This window comes from Pan troglodytes, chromosome 1 (genome assembly GCF_028858775.2).
Source record: "Pan troglodytes isolate AG18354 chromosome 1, NHGRI_mPanTro3-v2.0_pri, whole genome shotgun sequence".
In the NCBI taxonomy this organism is placed as follows: Eukaryota; Metazoa; Chordata; class Mammalia; order Primates; family Hominidae; genus Pan; species Pan troglodytes.
In genome coordinates, this window is record NC_072398.2 from 120,014,820 (window position 1) to 120,031,408 (window position 16,589).

At 34.7% G+C, this 16,589-nt stretch overlaps 1 protein-coding gene across 6 annotated transcripts in view; it reads right to left on the reverse strand.

The window, feature by feature from the left end:
- Nucleotides 1–1,179: 1,179 nt before the first annotated feature.
- The window catches only part of CEPT1 (choline/ethanolamine phosphotransferase 1), a 45,129-nt gene continuing 29,719 nt past the window's right edge, over nucleotides 1,180–16,589 (reverse strand). For 4 of the 6 annotated variants that reach the window (XM_001161519.7, XM_009429564.5, XM_001161701.8 and 1 more), the window contains exons 5-9: nucleotides 11,349–11,433; nucleotides 3,975–4,106; nucleotides 3,342–3,500; nucleotides 2,714–2,839; nucleotides 1,180–2,109 (exon numbers count right to left, since the gene is read on the reverse strand). In XM_001161519.7, coding sequence (XP_001161519.1) covers nucleotides 1,990–2,109; nucleotides 2,714–2,839; nucleotides 3,342–3,500; nucleotides 3,975–4,106; nucleotides 11,349–11,433 — 622 coding nt within the window. In that variant the 3' untranslated portion in view covers nucleotides 1,180–1,989. The remainder of the gene's footprint in view (nucleotides 2,110–2,713; nucleotides 2,840–3,341; nucleotides 3,501–3,974; nucleotides 4,107–11,348; nucleotides 11,434–16,589) is intronic. The other 2 variants (XM_054685584.1, XM_063798435.1) reach the window with 1 other exon arrangement.

Consider the following 16,589-nt stretch of genomic DNA (forward strand, 5'->3'; position numbering starts at 1 on the left):
TGCCTAAATATAGTTGTACCTCCAAAGGTTTCAGAACAGGAACTGGAATCCTGAGAATCTTGTGAAAATATCCTCTTATGCCTCATCACAAATATACCAAATCATCTCTAGTGATAGGACCTGGAAATCTGTACTTTCTTAAAAGGTTCTTCAGGTAAGGTTTGCTGAGGTTTATTACAAATGTACCCTTGATTTGATGCTAATGCTGTATTTAGGGCTGAAGGAAGCACACACTAAATATCTGAGTGCTTTTCAGATTCCATCTATGCTGAAAAAGAATCTAGGAGAATAAACACATTTCAATTAGCCCTTAACATCTTGCTTCAGAACTTTAGCCCACTAAAGCCCAGTAGAGCATAGGAGAGAACACTGCACCAGGATTCAGATCTGGATTCTAATTTTTGTTCTGAAAAATAGCAAGTGACACTGGCATGCCATTTAACCTCTCCAGGCCTCAATTTCCACTATAGATAGTACCTGATGTGTCAGTAAGACAACTCATGTAACTTTGCCAAACAAGTAGAATTATCCTTCCTCCTTTGTCCTGCTCTGTCCTAGCTTTTAATACTTGGTCTGCCCTAACATTTTCCTGTATGTATTTCTTTATCCCAGATATTGGAACAATTGCTAGCAAGGAAAAGTAATGACGGATTTTCATTTCCCAATATAGTCTGGCAAAGAAATGAAAGGTTTACTTCTCCTTGCTAATTCAATCTACATGGTATTGATGGAATCATTAAAAGTGCAAGTAAGCAGCGCTCTGGCTGCCATACAAGGCAGTGTAGCTACTGTTTATTCCTGATTATGGGACAGGATATAGATGAAAATCAATAATAAGACACCTCATTTTAGCCAATAGTTTAAATCTTTTCTCCTGTGTCCCTCTTCTTCAAGCAACTGAATTATCTGTATAAAATGGAAACAATATCTGGTTCCCATTTCAAACGATAGTACAGATACCAAAGAGGAGACTGCCAGAAAAGGAGAGTACAAAGTGACCCCTTAGAGAGGCCCAGGCACTTGCTGAAAATTTAGGGGAAGGGTTTGAGATTTCTAAATGACTGATATTCACACAGGTGACAACTACAACACAAAAAAACCATTGACAGGAAAAATGAACACAGTTCTCCTTTTTAAAGTTTCTACAAAACAGAAATGTCACAAGACACATCACAACAATGCAGTGGACCACATTTTCTTATTTATTAAAGAACAGAAATAAATTTTGCTTAAATTTAAAAAAATAACATTAAAACTTAGTTTATCTTTCCACTGAGTAAAACTGAGAAAAAGTTGGCTTTCAGATCATATATTTATTTAAAAAAATAAAATGGGAAATTGACAAAGTTACCACATTATTCTGCATGCTAACAGGATTTCTCAAGCCTGTGAGAGAATCATTTCTTGAGCAATTATAAAAAAAAAAAAAAAAAAAAAAAAAAAAAAAAAAAGGACTTCCTCAACAATGTAAAGATAGGAAAACTTTCAATCCAAATTCAAGGTCTTTATTACTAGTTCCACCTCACAAGCTAGTGGGATGTATCTGTGTCACAAGCTGAATTCCTCAGTAAAGAAAGCTTGAGAAGACACTAAACAAGGATGTTACTAAAAGACAATGATTTGTTAAAATTATAAAGCAATCATCTTTTGGCCTGCAAACAGTCAACATTAGAACTCTCCACCACTGTGGATCTGGCTCCCCATCACAGTATTATTCTGAATCCAGGATAATTACAATCACGTGGCATTTTTTTCTGCATGCTTTCTTGGCCCAAACCCTGCATGACAACATATACAATTTACAAGATGGGACTTGAAATTCCCATTCTCACACAGGATAGTTAGGGAGTGTTACCAATAATAAAGAATAAAAGTTATACAACATTGATTATTATAAATTATATTTGTTCTTATCCACCCCCATTCTCCTTAATATGTTCAGATTCTTTCCTGCAGAAAACATGATGTTCCTATATACCAATTACATCATTAATGATGATTAGAATGAGCTGTAGAGACCTTGATTCTGAAGACATGTATGTGCAGGTGAGACGCAATCTGATTGCAAACACTGACACAGTAGCGGATCAAATCAAAGAAAGAGAAAACCTGGAAAGAAAAGAGACATTCTCAGCACCCGTTTAGGCTCTCCCTAAGCTTCCTGAAAGTAAAGAGGACTGGACTCTGTTCTCTCTACAGATTCACCTTCCATTCCATAAAATAATTCAATTTCCTTGCAATCTTTCCTTCACATACAAACTCTTTGTTAGAGAGACAGATGGCAAATATTTTAAGCTTTATGGGGCCTTATTGTCTTTGTCACAGTTGCTTAACTCTGCCATTGTACCATGAAACCAGCCACAGACAATATATAAATGAGTGGCCATAGCTGTGTTCCAATAAAACTGTATTTACCAAAACAGGCTATGGGCCCACAGGGTGTAGTATGCTGATTCATGCTTTTTTACTCAGTCAGAAATTTGCAATTTATGAGCCCTGCCCGATGTAGGCAGGACTAGTAAGATTAATGCAAAAAATAAAAGGCTCAAATATAAAGCCACAGAACTCTCACACAGCCCCATTTATGTGGATTTCTGACATTCCAAATCATTACAATTATATGAACCATCTTTCATGACTGGGTCATCAAAATAAGAAAACAAGCAACCTTCAAACCCTCAAACCATGAAATAAGACTTAGTACAATACTTACCAGGGCAATCCAAAGTACAATATATTCATCAATAAAGCTGTTAAAATACTGGTCCAGAAACAAAAGTGCCGGACCTATGAATGCTGTGTCATGCAAATGCATTTCACTTTTCGTCATGTGTGCAACCTATGAATAAAACAGAATAACGTAGGCATTTTCATAAGAGGACAATTGTGAACTACATAGTAAATCATATTGTGCTCAGATATCAACTTCCAATAATTATTTAGGAATAGCTGCTGAATTCCCAAAACTAAAAACCCAACAATATGAAATGTGTCTGAGAAAGAAAGGGATATATCATGTCAACTAACCCTACAAAAGATGCTTTTCACAAGAAGCCTTAATTTGAGTGTCCAGATTGAGACTGAAGAAAGTAAATAAACTGAACCAAATTAAACAGTGGATAAAAGGGTAAAAAGTTGTATGTTTTCCAAGAACTTCCAGTAACTTCAAACTGTAGCTTCACAAAAGAGTAAAAATAGTTCCCATGTTGATATCAAGAGATTCTGATTAGAAGAGGGCAAACTCTAGGACGATTTATGAAGCTACAGAATGAGAACTATAGCCATAAATCCAAAATAAGATGAAAGTGAAAAACACAGCAAATAAAAACTCAGGTGCTTACCACAAGCTTATTAGTGATTTTAGCAGACACAAAACCAAATGTCAGTATATAAAGACAGGGATGCTTTTCAAAAAGCTGAACTGCAGATTTCTTGTAGATCATTGCAGCTAATGTAATCACTGATCCAATATGGAGAAAAGGAGAAAGGACACTTGTTCCCTGTACAGAGCGAAGAGAAGAGTTAATAGTATTCAGTACTCATCAGATACTACATGGATCTGCTGCAGAACAGTTCAACTCAAACTTTCAGGAACCTCATGGTGCCTGATAGGCAGCAATTTCTATAAATCACAAACTAGAAGAGCTAATGAAAAGTAGCAGCATAAATTCATTAGGCACAAACTGAGGATTTCACTTAAGAGACCAGGCTTATTTTTACAAAGCAGCTCATACTTTAAAAAAACATGTGAATAAGTGTGTTTGTGTGTGTGTATGCATAAAAGTATGAATATATAAAGCATATAAATGTGGGTAAGTATATATAAAATTGAAGTTTTGAACATTAGTTTCTTTAAAGGCTAAGTATAAATTATAAATTAACAAATGATTTTATACATTTGAAATAAAAAACAAAATGACAACAAAACCAAGTCCTAGTGTAAACAAGTGTTGAAAATCTTAAGGTATACTTACTGCTATTGTTGATCCATTTTTGCCAACACCACCTGTGAAGATTACACGGAAGTAATTTGTACAGGAAAATATGGTCCCTGCTACAGTACAAAGTGCAGGAAAAATTTTCATTTGAATATTCAGCACTGGAATCTTTAATGGGTAGAGAGAGAAAACAATTAAAACATATACAAACTAAAGTAAGAAAACAGTCTAATATTTGATTCATATTCCCAAAAACTTTCCATTCCCTCCAATTACATAAATATGTAAAGTAATGAAAGTGTCCTTTTCCTCTTCATTATAAGCAATATAGCAAGTCTCAAGAGTTGAGACTATTTAGAAATTAATCTCACTTCAGCCATCAACCTTAAAAAAAACAAAAAAACCGGATTCAACTTTATTAACTTGTGTCACAAGCTAAGTTAGATTCACCTAATGCATCCCAGTGGTCTTGCAACAGTGAACCAGGATGTGTTCTGGCCTTTTAATAAAAGGAGTGCACCCTGCCTTTTTCCTTGTATATGTTTTTGAATTCTACCTCTAAATCTGTAGAACATTCATAATTGTTGTGAGGAAGTATGAAGCATAATAGAAATGTTGCAACTAGATATAAAAATCTGCAGAGTATAGAGAATGGAAGACAAAATTTCTATTCAGAAGAGTTCCCAACTCCAAATTGTTAGGATACAGGCAGCTAGTAAAAGCAGAAGGCAATTAAGAAGGCATTCACATGCAGAAGAAAAAACAGGTCAAGTACATTCAAACAGATTCTACAATTGTGCATACAAAATTTTGAAGTTTAAATGTACTTTTCAGAAAAGTGAATAATATATTCATAAAGTACACTGAAAATGTGTTTATTTACCTGAAGTATGGGGGACAGAGTGGATTGATGTCATGCATTTTTGCAAACACAATATCTATCATTTAAAATGAAATACACTTGTACTGAATTTTAAAAATCATTTAAGAGTCTCTTCTTTTTCGCACCCCTCCCTTTAAATTTTGGTCTCAAATTTTGTCCAATATGGATTGAAAAGAAAGCAACAGTAAAATAAATGATGTAGTCTAGTAATAGAAACAAATGATTATAGAAACAAGATTCCAAAAGCCCCCAGTGGTTTAATAAGCCATGAGTTCTTACAATGAAAAAAAAAAAAATTTTTTTTTTAATTGAGACAGAGTCTTGCTCTGTCACCCAGGCTGGAGTACAGCGGTGTGATCCTGGGTTTACTGCAACCCCCGCTTCCCGGGTTGAAGTGATTCTCCTGCCTCAGCCTTTTGAGTAGCTGGGATGACAGGTGCTCGCCACCATGCCTGGCTAATTTTTGTATTTTTAGTAGAGACAGGGTTTCACCATGTTGGCCGGGCTGGTCTCGAACTCTTGACGTCAAGTGATCTGCCAGCCTCAGCCTCCCAAAGTGCTGGGATTACAGGTGTGAGCCACCATGCCCGGTCACAATGAAAGCATTTTAATTATGGCTGTTTACACTTTGTATGGCTATCATCTATCTACACTTTTAAAATCAAATAGCAAATGTGGCACTTCCTACTATATAGAAAACCTCAGTTAAGACTGGAAGACATAAATCTTAATGGTTGGATACTTTATTTCTTCAAAACTCTCAAGAACTCACTTTGTTTAGATAACTCTGTTACCTCTTGCAAAAATGCAGCTCTAAAAAAAATTGAAATCAAATGTTCAAGATTAAATTGTACTGTAGCAGTGTTAAATTTTCTAAAATTAACTAGGTCAACCTAGTTCTAAAATTAACTAGGTCAACTAAGTCAAGTCCTAAACTTTATGGATTATCCTAAATGGTTATCTTCTCCCCCTAAATCTCCAACCTCTACAGTCTAAGTTCAAAACTTGTTTTCAAGAAAGGAGAAAATCAACACCATGGTTGCTTTGAACTCCAAGAGATTTTTCTGCTCTTGTTCAATAAACTAGGGACATTACATTCTCAATCTGATGCACCTGGCTGAAACTCAATACTGTGGCTAGTTTCCTGGTTCCCAACCTCTCTTCCCACCCCTCCCACTTTTGACTCCATAGAGACAAAAGATCTCTCTGGCAAAAGGGAAAATACTATACTTCCCTCAGATTCCAAAAGAAGCAAAGCATTATTCTATTACAGGGACAGCCCTGTATTAGGGCCAGGGTACTAAATGAGTACCATCTCTGTATAATAGTCATCTGTGTCATAAATGAACTGAATGAGAGTCATAACTGTATTTAAAATTTGGTGAAATTGCTTTGGGATCATAAAAATTGTTGCCCTTTGAAAGAAGAATAAACACAAACATTAGAAAAGCCAGGAAAATTAGTACATGGCCTGGACCACAAAGTAAGGAAGCAAGCTATTGACCTAGGAGCAAAGTATCATAGATTCTTAAGGTTTTCATCACTTTTGTCATATATGTTGGCTATATACACCAAAACATAAGCTCCTGAGTGTTGGATTTTGTTTGAATTGATTTTGTACACTCTCTAGAGCCCTGGTTATTGTAGGTGGCTCAATACACATTTGTTAAATGAAGATTAAAATCTTCTCCCTTTCTCTTTCTATGTAGAACTCCTGTTTTGGGAGAGTATGAAGAAACATCTAGCCCCCACTTTAGCAATGAAAAAGAAAGTGAGCTACCAAGAAAATATGAGGCAAAGTGAAGGAAAAGCTCGAGTCAAAGGAATCCCAAGTCTCACCAGGTGATCCTTTAAAAATTGGCACTACTTATAAAAAACACAAAGTGTTGCCATTCTCACCCCACGCTTAAGATCAAGGAGGGTGGCACATTCTCTCTCTCCCTCAAGTCAAAAAGGACAGGCACATTCTGTCTTTCCCAATCTTTTTCTTTCTGTCATCATCTTGGAACTTATCAAAGGTGGCCAAAGTGCATCCACTCTTTAGAAATAGCCAAAGAGCTATACCAAAGACATCTTTATGTCAGGTCTGCTTGAAGTTTCAAGTCTTTAAGAGTTGGGAAGAGTAAGAATTCCTTTGGGTCATGGTGTCTGTCCTACAGCCAGGTGAAAACTCTCCAGACTCATACCATGAAGGTATGCATCCAAATAATAACAATGTAATGAAATTCACTTTTAAAAAGGTTAGAGATAGAAAAAGAAAATCTTAAATTATCAGTATCTTTACCAGATTACAAAGGTCATGTTTTTTGGTTCAATAGTTTGTATTAATGCAGACTAATATCAGTTAGTAAATTTTGACTAGTTTTCTTATAAGCATGATAAAATGCCCTTATAGGCTTTGTACATCAGAGCAGAAATAAAAAGTACCATTTTGAGATTAGACACTTTCCTCCAAAGAATGTGGGAATGCCTGTTTGTAAATCATTTTAATGTAAATAAATTCCACCAAAATACAGCAAATGTTAACATAATTACAGTGTCTACAAAGGAAAATCACCCTATCAGAATTATTTAAGTGTAAAGGCATTTTAAAGTCTTGTAGTTCAAGAATGAGATATAATCAATTTATACTACATAGAACATCTTCAGTCTGACCAAATGAATCCTGAAACCTCATCTGCAGTAGTAACACTCACCTAGTTGCCTTAACTGAATTCCAGAAAGTCCCTTATGGCTTAATACAATTTGATCAATTACTACATTTAAAAGACTCAAGCATCAGTAAAAGTAACCATGAGTTGATTATATTAAGTCTCTTCCAAATAAGAATATATTCTTCTTTGTTTTTTTTAAAGAGTGATATGATAGAACATAGTTCCAAGGCATTCTAAAAGGAATGTCTTTTGGGGAAGCAACAAACAAAAAATATGCTTTTTGTTTCTTGCAATGTATAAAACAAGCACTGACTTTTATGCATGAAGACAATTGCTTTCCTTCGGAAAAAAAAAAAAGGAAAAACCACAACAACAACAACTATAATCTTTGGTAAAAATTCATCTCTTTGGGGAAAAAATTTGGCAAAGAATGGGTAATCCATATGTAATAAATGCAAATCACTTACCTTTACAAAACAGCTGATCTTCTGGAATCAGCCTTATGAAGACATCTGCACTGTTTTTATTTGTTCTGACCATAAACCTGCTTTCTAAATGTCAGTAAAAGCCTTCTAACTTAATGAGGATTTGGAAGGCAATTTCCATTTTATGGCCTCAATCTCAGAAGAGATGTAAATTTCATACCTGAACCCTAAGTAAATATCTTTCCTCCATTTGGCACACAAAAAAGTGAGTGCTCAATATGTAGTATTTGTTCCTGTATTAACAGAAGGCAATTCAAAACAGCATATTCAGTAATGAACCCTTAATGCTAAGTAAAAAGAAAAAAATAATATAGTGATCTGGGGTCAATTATGGGAATCTGTATTGGGAGTTGTTAAAAAAGAAAAAACAGAATATTTCACTAAGTCTCCAAATATATCACCAGAGAAGTTGGGTTGTTCCCTTTTGGTTTAATGATGCTAACAGTAGGACCAAAGTGCTAACAATAGGATGAAGGGGCAGGGGGAGAATCTGTTTTCCTGTTGCAACCTCACCTCATGAATCCTGAAATTAGATTGCTAGTTTACTGGGTCTGGGAACTCCATTTCAGATGTGAATCTGAGAGTTCCTCAGATAAAACATATAATTTAAAAAGGATGTTTATATTAATTACAAGACAGGACAAAACATTTGATCTTTATAAAAGAAAAAATTATATCTACTATGTACATGTGTAGATTATATGTATAAATCATAATGGAAAAAGGTAAAAAGTATACCTGAAGGAATTTACTACCAGGCATCACCTAAGAAATAAGGATATGTATATAACGTGCACAGACAACTTCATTTACAATGTTTTGTGCATTTCCATATTTATAACAAATAATTAGGCACACAGGTTGAGCATCCCTAATCAGAAAATCCAAAATCTAAAATGCTACAAATCCCAAAACTTCTTGAGTGCCAATGTGATGCCACAAGTGGAAAATTCCACACTTGAGCTTATGTGACAGGTCGAGGTCAAAACGTAGGTGCACAAAAGTTTATTCAGCATCCCCAAGGGAAAAACGACCCTCCCAGCCCCCTTCATAGCTGCAATATATCTTTGTGCACAGACCCATATCCTGTCACGTAAGTACACCCACAAAGGGTAATAAAATGGCATTGTGCAGGCTGGACATTCCAACAACAGGTTCTCCCCAGTGCCTGACATGGGGCCAAGAACTAAGTGCATTACTGCTTTTCAATTTTGTTTTTGTTTTTTGCTTATTCTCTGCTGTGTGGTATAAAGATATTGTTGAAAATGTCAAAAAGGCCTGCAGATACTTTTTTGGTTAATAGTGATAACATACAGGTATTCTGGTGATGCTATTGTGCTGCTCCACTACCCTGAATACATTATCTTTTCACTGATATGTCTTATTTTTTGCTAAATATATCTATGTGTAAATAAGTGTTAGAAAATGATTGCTTAACAGTAGTATGTAAATTCAGAGTCAGGAGTAACACTGATGCCAAACCACAGATTATCCACATGGGTGGCTAAGATAGTAACACTTTTGCTTTCTGATGGTTCAATACACACACTTTGTTTCATCCACAAAATTATTAAAAATATTGTATAAAATTACCTTTGGGCAATGTGTATAAGGTGTATATGAAAATAAATTTCATATTTGGACTTGGTATCTCAAGATACCAAGATATCTCATCATGTATATGCAAATATTGTAGAACTTGAAAACATCTGAAATCTGAAATACTGGTCCCAAGAATTACAGACAAGGGATACTTAACCTGTATAAACCAAACACTGACTTGTTTTCCAATAATCAAGCCAGAAATCCCACTTTTTGGATATTGGTATGCTGAAACTTTATGTACAAGATATTACAAATAATTTTGGGGGGAAAATTTTGGTATACAAGGCTTATAAAAATAATAATCACCATAGTCAAGGGATATAAAAACTTTAGGAATGGGGGTAAGCTTTAGGCTTTATGATCTGCTTTCAGGAAAACAAAAACTATTATTTCCTTCCCATAAGACAAAACTGTTATTAAAAAAAAGAACTAGTCTACTGAAGAGCAAAAGTAATAAAATTCGTATTTCCTACACATTAGTCTCAAAAGCCAATAGGGTCTCTATAGTGAAATCTAAGATACATAAATGAATGATATTATGTACATAACTGAATAGTTTCAGAATTTTCCCAGTTGACTGTGGATTATTTTTATTCCTTCATCTCCTCCCCCTTCACAGATTCATCTTCCCAACAAAAGATACTTAACAATTCATTTCTGGCAATAAATACCGTGGGTAGTGTATCAATTACACTTCCTCAAGCACCTAATTTTCCATCATAAAGTGAGTTAGGTAAGGGAAAAATGTTGCTCAGTAAATTTTCCTTATACTTTAAAATTAATCTGATTTTTAAGAATTGCATTAATTTAGGTCTAGTAAATCTTTTCTTTGTTAAGATTTCACCAAATGAATGATAAATACTGTATTCTGAAGGGGTGATGGTAGAAATCGGCAATTAACTGATGACCAGGGGAGTACATACCATGACAACCCAAATCTGAAAGAATACATTAAAACTATAAGAGCAGCAACAACTTTTATTGAGTGCTTATTATTTGACAGGCACTATTCTAAGTGCTTTACACAATATATTAACTCCTTTAATGCATAAAATAACTTTATGAGATAGGTACTACTAATGACCTCATTTTACAGAGGAGGAAACTAAGCCAGAGAGAGTTACGCAACAGATTAAGTTCACACAGTAGGCCATGGAGCCTGGGTCAAACGCACACAGTCTGGTTCCAGAGCTTGTGTTCTTGGCCTCCATATTTTACTCCCTACCTCAGAGGTTTGTGGAAAAGAATCTGTGTTTGTAGGAGTGACTATATTTTAGGTAGACCTGGAAATCAAGGTCCAAGCTCGTTCAAACAATCCAATGGCACTGATTTCATTCAACAGGTATTTATCCTGTTTTGGAACCAGAGTTAACTTACTATCTCAAATTTGTTATTCAGCTTTAAGTATATGACAGAAAAACTAGTAGACTCATGTAGTTAAGAAAGAGAATAAAAGGTCTAATTTAATCTTGTCACTGGTTAACTTGTTAAACTGTCTGCTGTATCCTCATCTGTAAAATGGGATGACATTACTAATTCAGATTCTCAATGGCCTTCAAAAATAATAGCCCTGGAACAGTCCTAACGTTCTACATAACTTCAAGTAGTAAAATTCACCATCCTCTAAAGAGAAGCTGTGTTCTACTGTTTGCTATGACTTTTCATTTTTGGAAAAAAATAAAAGAATTTCACACATTACCCTTTAACTGGATTATCCCATATTAGAAAACACAAGCAAAAGACAACATGCATTACATGGGATACACAATGTGAACAAAGTTACCATAGATTGCCAAAAAGGTGGTCCTCCAATCACTGCCAGCAAATGCATGATTATTATGAAGATTTGCACTTCAGTCACATCAATTCTGATTAGGTACAAAAAGCCAAAAGAGCAGAATTAGTCACAACAATTTCAAGTTAATTACTTGCAAGCTTAGCAGCATTCCTCTATCATGCACAATAGAAAAAAAAAATCTCAAATATTGAGGAAAGGGGAAAAGGAGGCATCAAAAATTTGTTATGAGCAAAATCATATAAAATCCAAAGCCTTTTAATTTAATTTGATGAATTTCAAAGAGCAATAAAAACCCCTCCTTTCCAAAGGAAATTTCTGACTCATTGAAGTTGGGCTGAAACCATACGTTAACCTTTCCCACCAAAAAAAAAAAAAATTGAGGAGGTATTAAATTTTGAGTATCAAGCAGAGGATTACATTGCACTGTTATAAAATATGAAATCTTGAAATAAGTGCTTTGTAGTATCAGATGAAATAAATAGTGTGCTTTAATTAAAGTTAACATAAATCACTAAGACTTTGTAAAACTTACTGTTCTTTAGATATATTCATTTAATGTCTGCCATTGTATAGGTGTGAAAAAAAAAACTCCTCCAGTTCTCAAATTCCTATTCTTACTAGGTTAACTACTCTGAGACTTCTGCAAAGAAGATACTGAAAGCAGCCAAGAATTAGCTTTGGGGTTGCTGAAAATAATTTTACAGTCAAGAAGAGACAAACCTCATGCACAACAGGGCAGCAGAAATTAGAAGCCTGAAAGTGTGAAAAAAAAGAACATGGGCAAAAAGATTGAGAAGCAAAACATATGCTGTTTTTCCTTTCCTCTTGTAAACTAGCACCTTCTACAATTTTGAGATTATCATTCTTAGATTACTGGATTCAAATGCCTTCTATTTTGAGAACTTACCCTACAGATATGCTTGCACAAAATGATGTTTGTACAAGGTTATTCACTATGGAATTATAAATTTATAATAGCATAATTTAAAAAAATTCCCTCAGAGGGAATAGTTATATAAATTATGGTACTTCCATAAAATAGAATATTTTACAGCTTTTAAAAAGAGTAGGGCAGCTCTCTATATACTGATATAAAAAGTAGCAAAGATATAGTAAGTGAAAATAAGTTGCAGAATGTGTACAGGCTATTTTTTGTGTAAAAAAAGAGACAAATAATATTCTACTTTTATTTTTGCCAGTAATTGCATAACAAATTTCTGGAAAGATACATTACAAACTAAGAGTGGTGGCTACCTATTGGGGAGTACAGTATAGAAACTGGGGAGCTGGGAGATAAGAATGAGGAGACTTTTCACTGTATACCTTTTTATAATGCTAGTTTTTCAACAAAGTGAATAATTTATCTATTAAAAGTAATTAGTCTAAAAGTAGATAACAACAGCAAAGGGATTCAATTCCCAGAACAGAACAGAGCCTCCATTTCTAAAAATATGTAAAGCAGATAATCTGTAATGTGAGTTTAAGATACATAAGCTGTCATGCTGTGATAAATAACTGGGTTGAAACTAATGTCTTGCAACTAAAAAAAAATGGGTCTTTGTTTGCCCAAGAATGTTTTTTAAACAGAAGCTTATTTAGCTGCAAACATACAGTGATGTAGTTATCTTGATATACACATTGAAAAAAAAAATGGACTGAATTAGGCTAAAAAGAATCTGTAGAGCTGACCTGGTGAGTGGTGTTGCCAATAAGGGGAATTACACTCAGTAGCAGATTCAGGAGACTAAGCAGGTAGGTGTCAAAGATGATCGATTCTGTCTTGGGTGGAGGAGGGTAGACATCTTAGAACATTTTGCTGGATATATGAAGTAGCCTTTTGGAAGGGGAAGGGCCAGAAGTATAGAATTACAAAATAAAAATGGAGGGAACCTCATGCAATTAATCTTTGTACCATGGATGAATATAAAAGAGAACAGGAAACATAAAAGATCTTTACAAAGTCTCAAATTGGGATTCTTAGGGCAAGTTTTATAGAATAGTCATTTGAAACTTTTGACAGAATTTTCTTAACCATTCTAATACTGACATTGTATTAGATGAATAATGTCTTACTGTTATGGAGAGAGGGCCAGGAAAACTTACTTACCAGTTGGTAGTTAGTTAAGAATATTTTTTATTTGCTTATCTGATTTAGAAGAATATTCTGAATTCCAGGATGAGAATCTTCTGCTCTGAATCATAAGAACTGCCTATCATCACTCCTGGAAGTGTGGTTCTAATCTTGACTGTCAATGAAAAAGGGTGCATGCAGTGCAAAGTCATTCCCAGGAATGGGAACTAAAGCAAGCTAAGAGGGACAGGTGGTAGAAATGATAAACAAGAGTTTATGATTTTGTTTAGAAGACAGCTAGTTACATGACGATCCATTCTTCCACCTTTCCACTAAGAAGTCTCAGTATGGGCTCAATTTACTGTAACACATACTACAAAGAGGCTCATTTTAATCTTTTTGATCATACAGGAAATACAGTTATTTACAGGACAGAATATTATATAAGGGCAGGGATTTGGCATGTCTGTAATCACTTCCTTTTTATTGTTATTATTATTTTAAAAATGGAGAATCGTCAGTGGTAATATTCCCAAGTGTTGGGACTATTCCTCAAAACCAAAACAAAGAAACTGACCACTACTACCACACCAAGAAAAAAAACAACAAAAAACAAAACCAAAAAACCCTTCAAGACACATGGGGTATGTGGTCAAAGAGGACCCAAACGCCAGTGATTTTTTAACAAAACATATGGGAAAACAAATTTCTTATGTGTCGCATTAGATTTCTACAGCCTAAAGTTGTAGAGGGAGAAAATTAAATGATACTAACCACAATTTTCTATATCTATGAAGGTACATGAACATCTTGACTGGTGCTGCTTTAAAATAATCTGGCTGGGCGTGGTGGCTCACGCCTGTAATCCCAGCACTTTGGGGAGGCCGAGGCAGGCGGATCACCTGAGGTAGGGAGTTTGAGACCAGCCTGACCAACATGGAGAAACCCCGTCTCTACTAAAAATACAAAATTAGCCAGGTGTGGTGGCGCATGCCTGTAATTCCAACTACTCAGGAGGCTGAGGCGGGAGAATCACTTGAACCAGGTAGGCAGAGGTTGTGGTGAGCTGAGACTGTGCCATTGCACTCCAGCCTGGGCAACAAGAGCAAAACTCTGTCTCAAAAATAAATAAATAAATAATAATTTCCTATTTCTACTTCATTTTAATATAGGTCGTCAAAAGACAAAAAAGAATTCTCCCAGTTACTGGGGATAACCCATAATGAATATTCTCATCAGGATACACTTAAATTACTATGACAAGCCAGAAACAAACACTGTTTTGATGGCTGTCACAAAAAATAAATAAAAAGAAGCAAACCATTCATCTGATGTGGAAGCTATAAATTTGACAGTCTGAGGTCAAAATAACCTTCAATGCCCATAATAAACTTTAGGCCAATCATTCCTTACAACACCCTAATGGTCTACTGATTAAGAGAATAAAGTGTACTAAATGAATACGAATAATTTAAACTTTTAAACAAGGGAACAGAGCATCTCTTTAGTTGGAGTGACTATCTCAGGAGGTCTTCGTCACTACAAAAAGCTTAGAAAACTCCCTGATCAAGGCAGTTATTACATCAGAAGTCCAAAATAGCTTTTAAAATGGGGTAGAACAACTGCAAAGTAAGTTAGCTAACTATGAGAAAAATTTCTATTTTGAAAGTTTCCATTTTTGTTTATCAGTGTTCAGAGAGATGCCTGACAAATGCATTTGGTTTGAATTCCAGAACTCAGTTTTAGTTGAGGGATGTGAGGGGATTTAAATGGCATTCTATGAAAGCTAAGCACATTAATCATCTCTCCCACAAATTTTTAATGTCTTTCCCCTCTAAAATCAGAAACAGACAATCTATTGTTCTTCTACATGTGACATATGCATTTCAAAGATACACTTGCAGTTATTTTGTAAGTATTTTTGTTAAACTATAAATAGTAAATTTAATTGTGTTGTAGTTTGGCAACACAATTGTTTATATTAGTTTGGTTAACATAGGATATGCACTAGGGATAAATTCACAATGTCAAAGAATCCCCAATTTGTACAATTTGACCTGTGAGCTATTGTTAAAGAGAAGCATTTTGTTTAAAAAAACCATCTATTTGAAGACGTCCAGATTCTTACTCAAGGATTAGATAGCTATTAACTCCAGGTTTATAATTATCTGTAAAGGGATTTGAAGCTCTAGGTAACTTATGGATAACCAGAGCATGACATTCATTATAGATTCTACCAGAAATACCATGGGTGGGGTGAACTGTTGGTGGACTGAAATAAAGATTAGCCTAGAAATTCAATATACTGACTTTGAATATTTTACTTTCTACCCTTGATAAGGGACAAACTGGACATGGTAATCTTAGTATTAAATAACATTAACCATACAACTGAGAGATAACTTGGAGTATTTTTAATTCAAGTGTTATAAATTGGGAAAACAGACAGCAAGACAAGTCTATTTTTGAAATTAAGCTTAATTATTAAAAACACATTACCTACCACATGAATGACTATATGGATCTTCAGACTTTCTGAGAAGACTAAAAAGAAAAAGCCCATTGAATAACTCTGAGTAAGAAGAGAAAAATATAGCCAAAGGCTAGAATAGAACAAGTCCTCTAATATAAAAAGAAATGGAGTATAGGTCTTAAATTTAAGGGGCAGTCTATCTTTATCACCTTTGAAAACAATAAGACCCGAAAGGAGAATCCTCTCACAATCTGAGTTAAATAAAGGGATCATGAACTTATTCTTCCTCTCTAACTGGCACAATACAAAATTTGCCAACCACTGGGGAGTCAGCTAAAACAGGTCTTAATATAGCAATAATGAAGACTTATTATATCCTTAGCACTACAGTAAGCGCATTACATTCTTCACCCTTTTAATCACGACAACCACCCTAGGAGGTAGGAAATATCACCATTTTGTAGATGAGAACATTTAGAAAGGTCAAGTGACTTTTCCAAGGTTATAAAGAAAATAACCTTGAAGAGAAACCGGAGTGTTTTTCCTACGTAGTGCTAAAACTCTTTGTATTCTAATACAATTTCACCAAAAATGCTAGAATACAACAGGAAATAGCTTATAGATAGTTTACATGCTAATAAATCAAATTCACTTAGAAACAAATTATTAAGGACAATTCTTT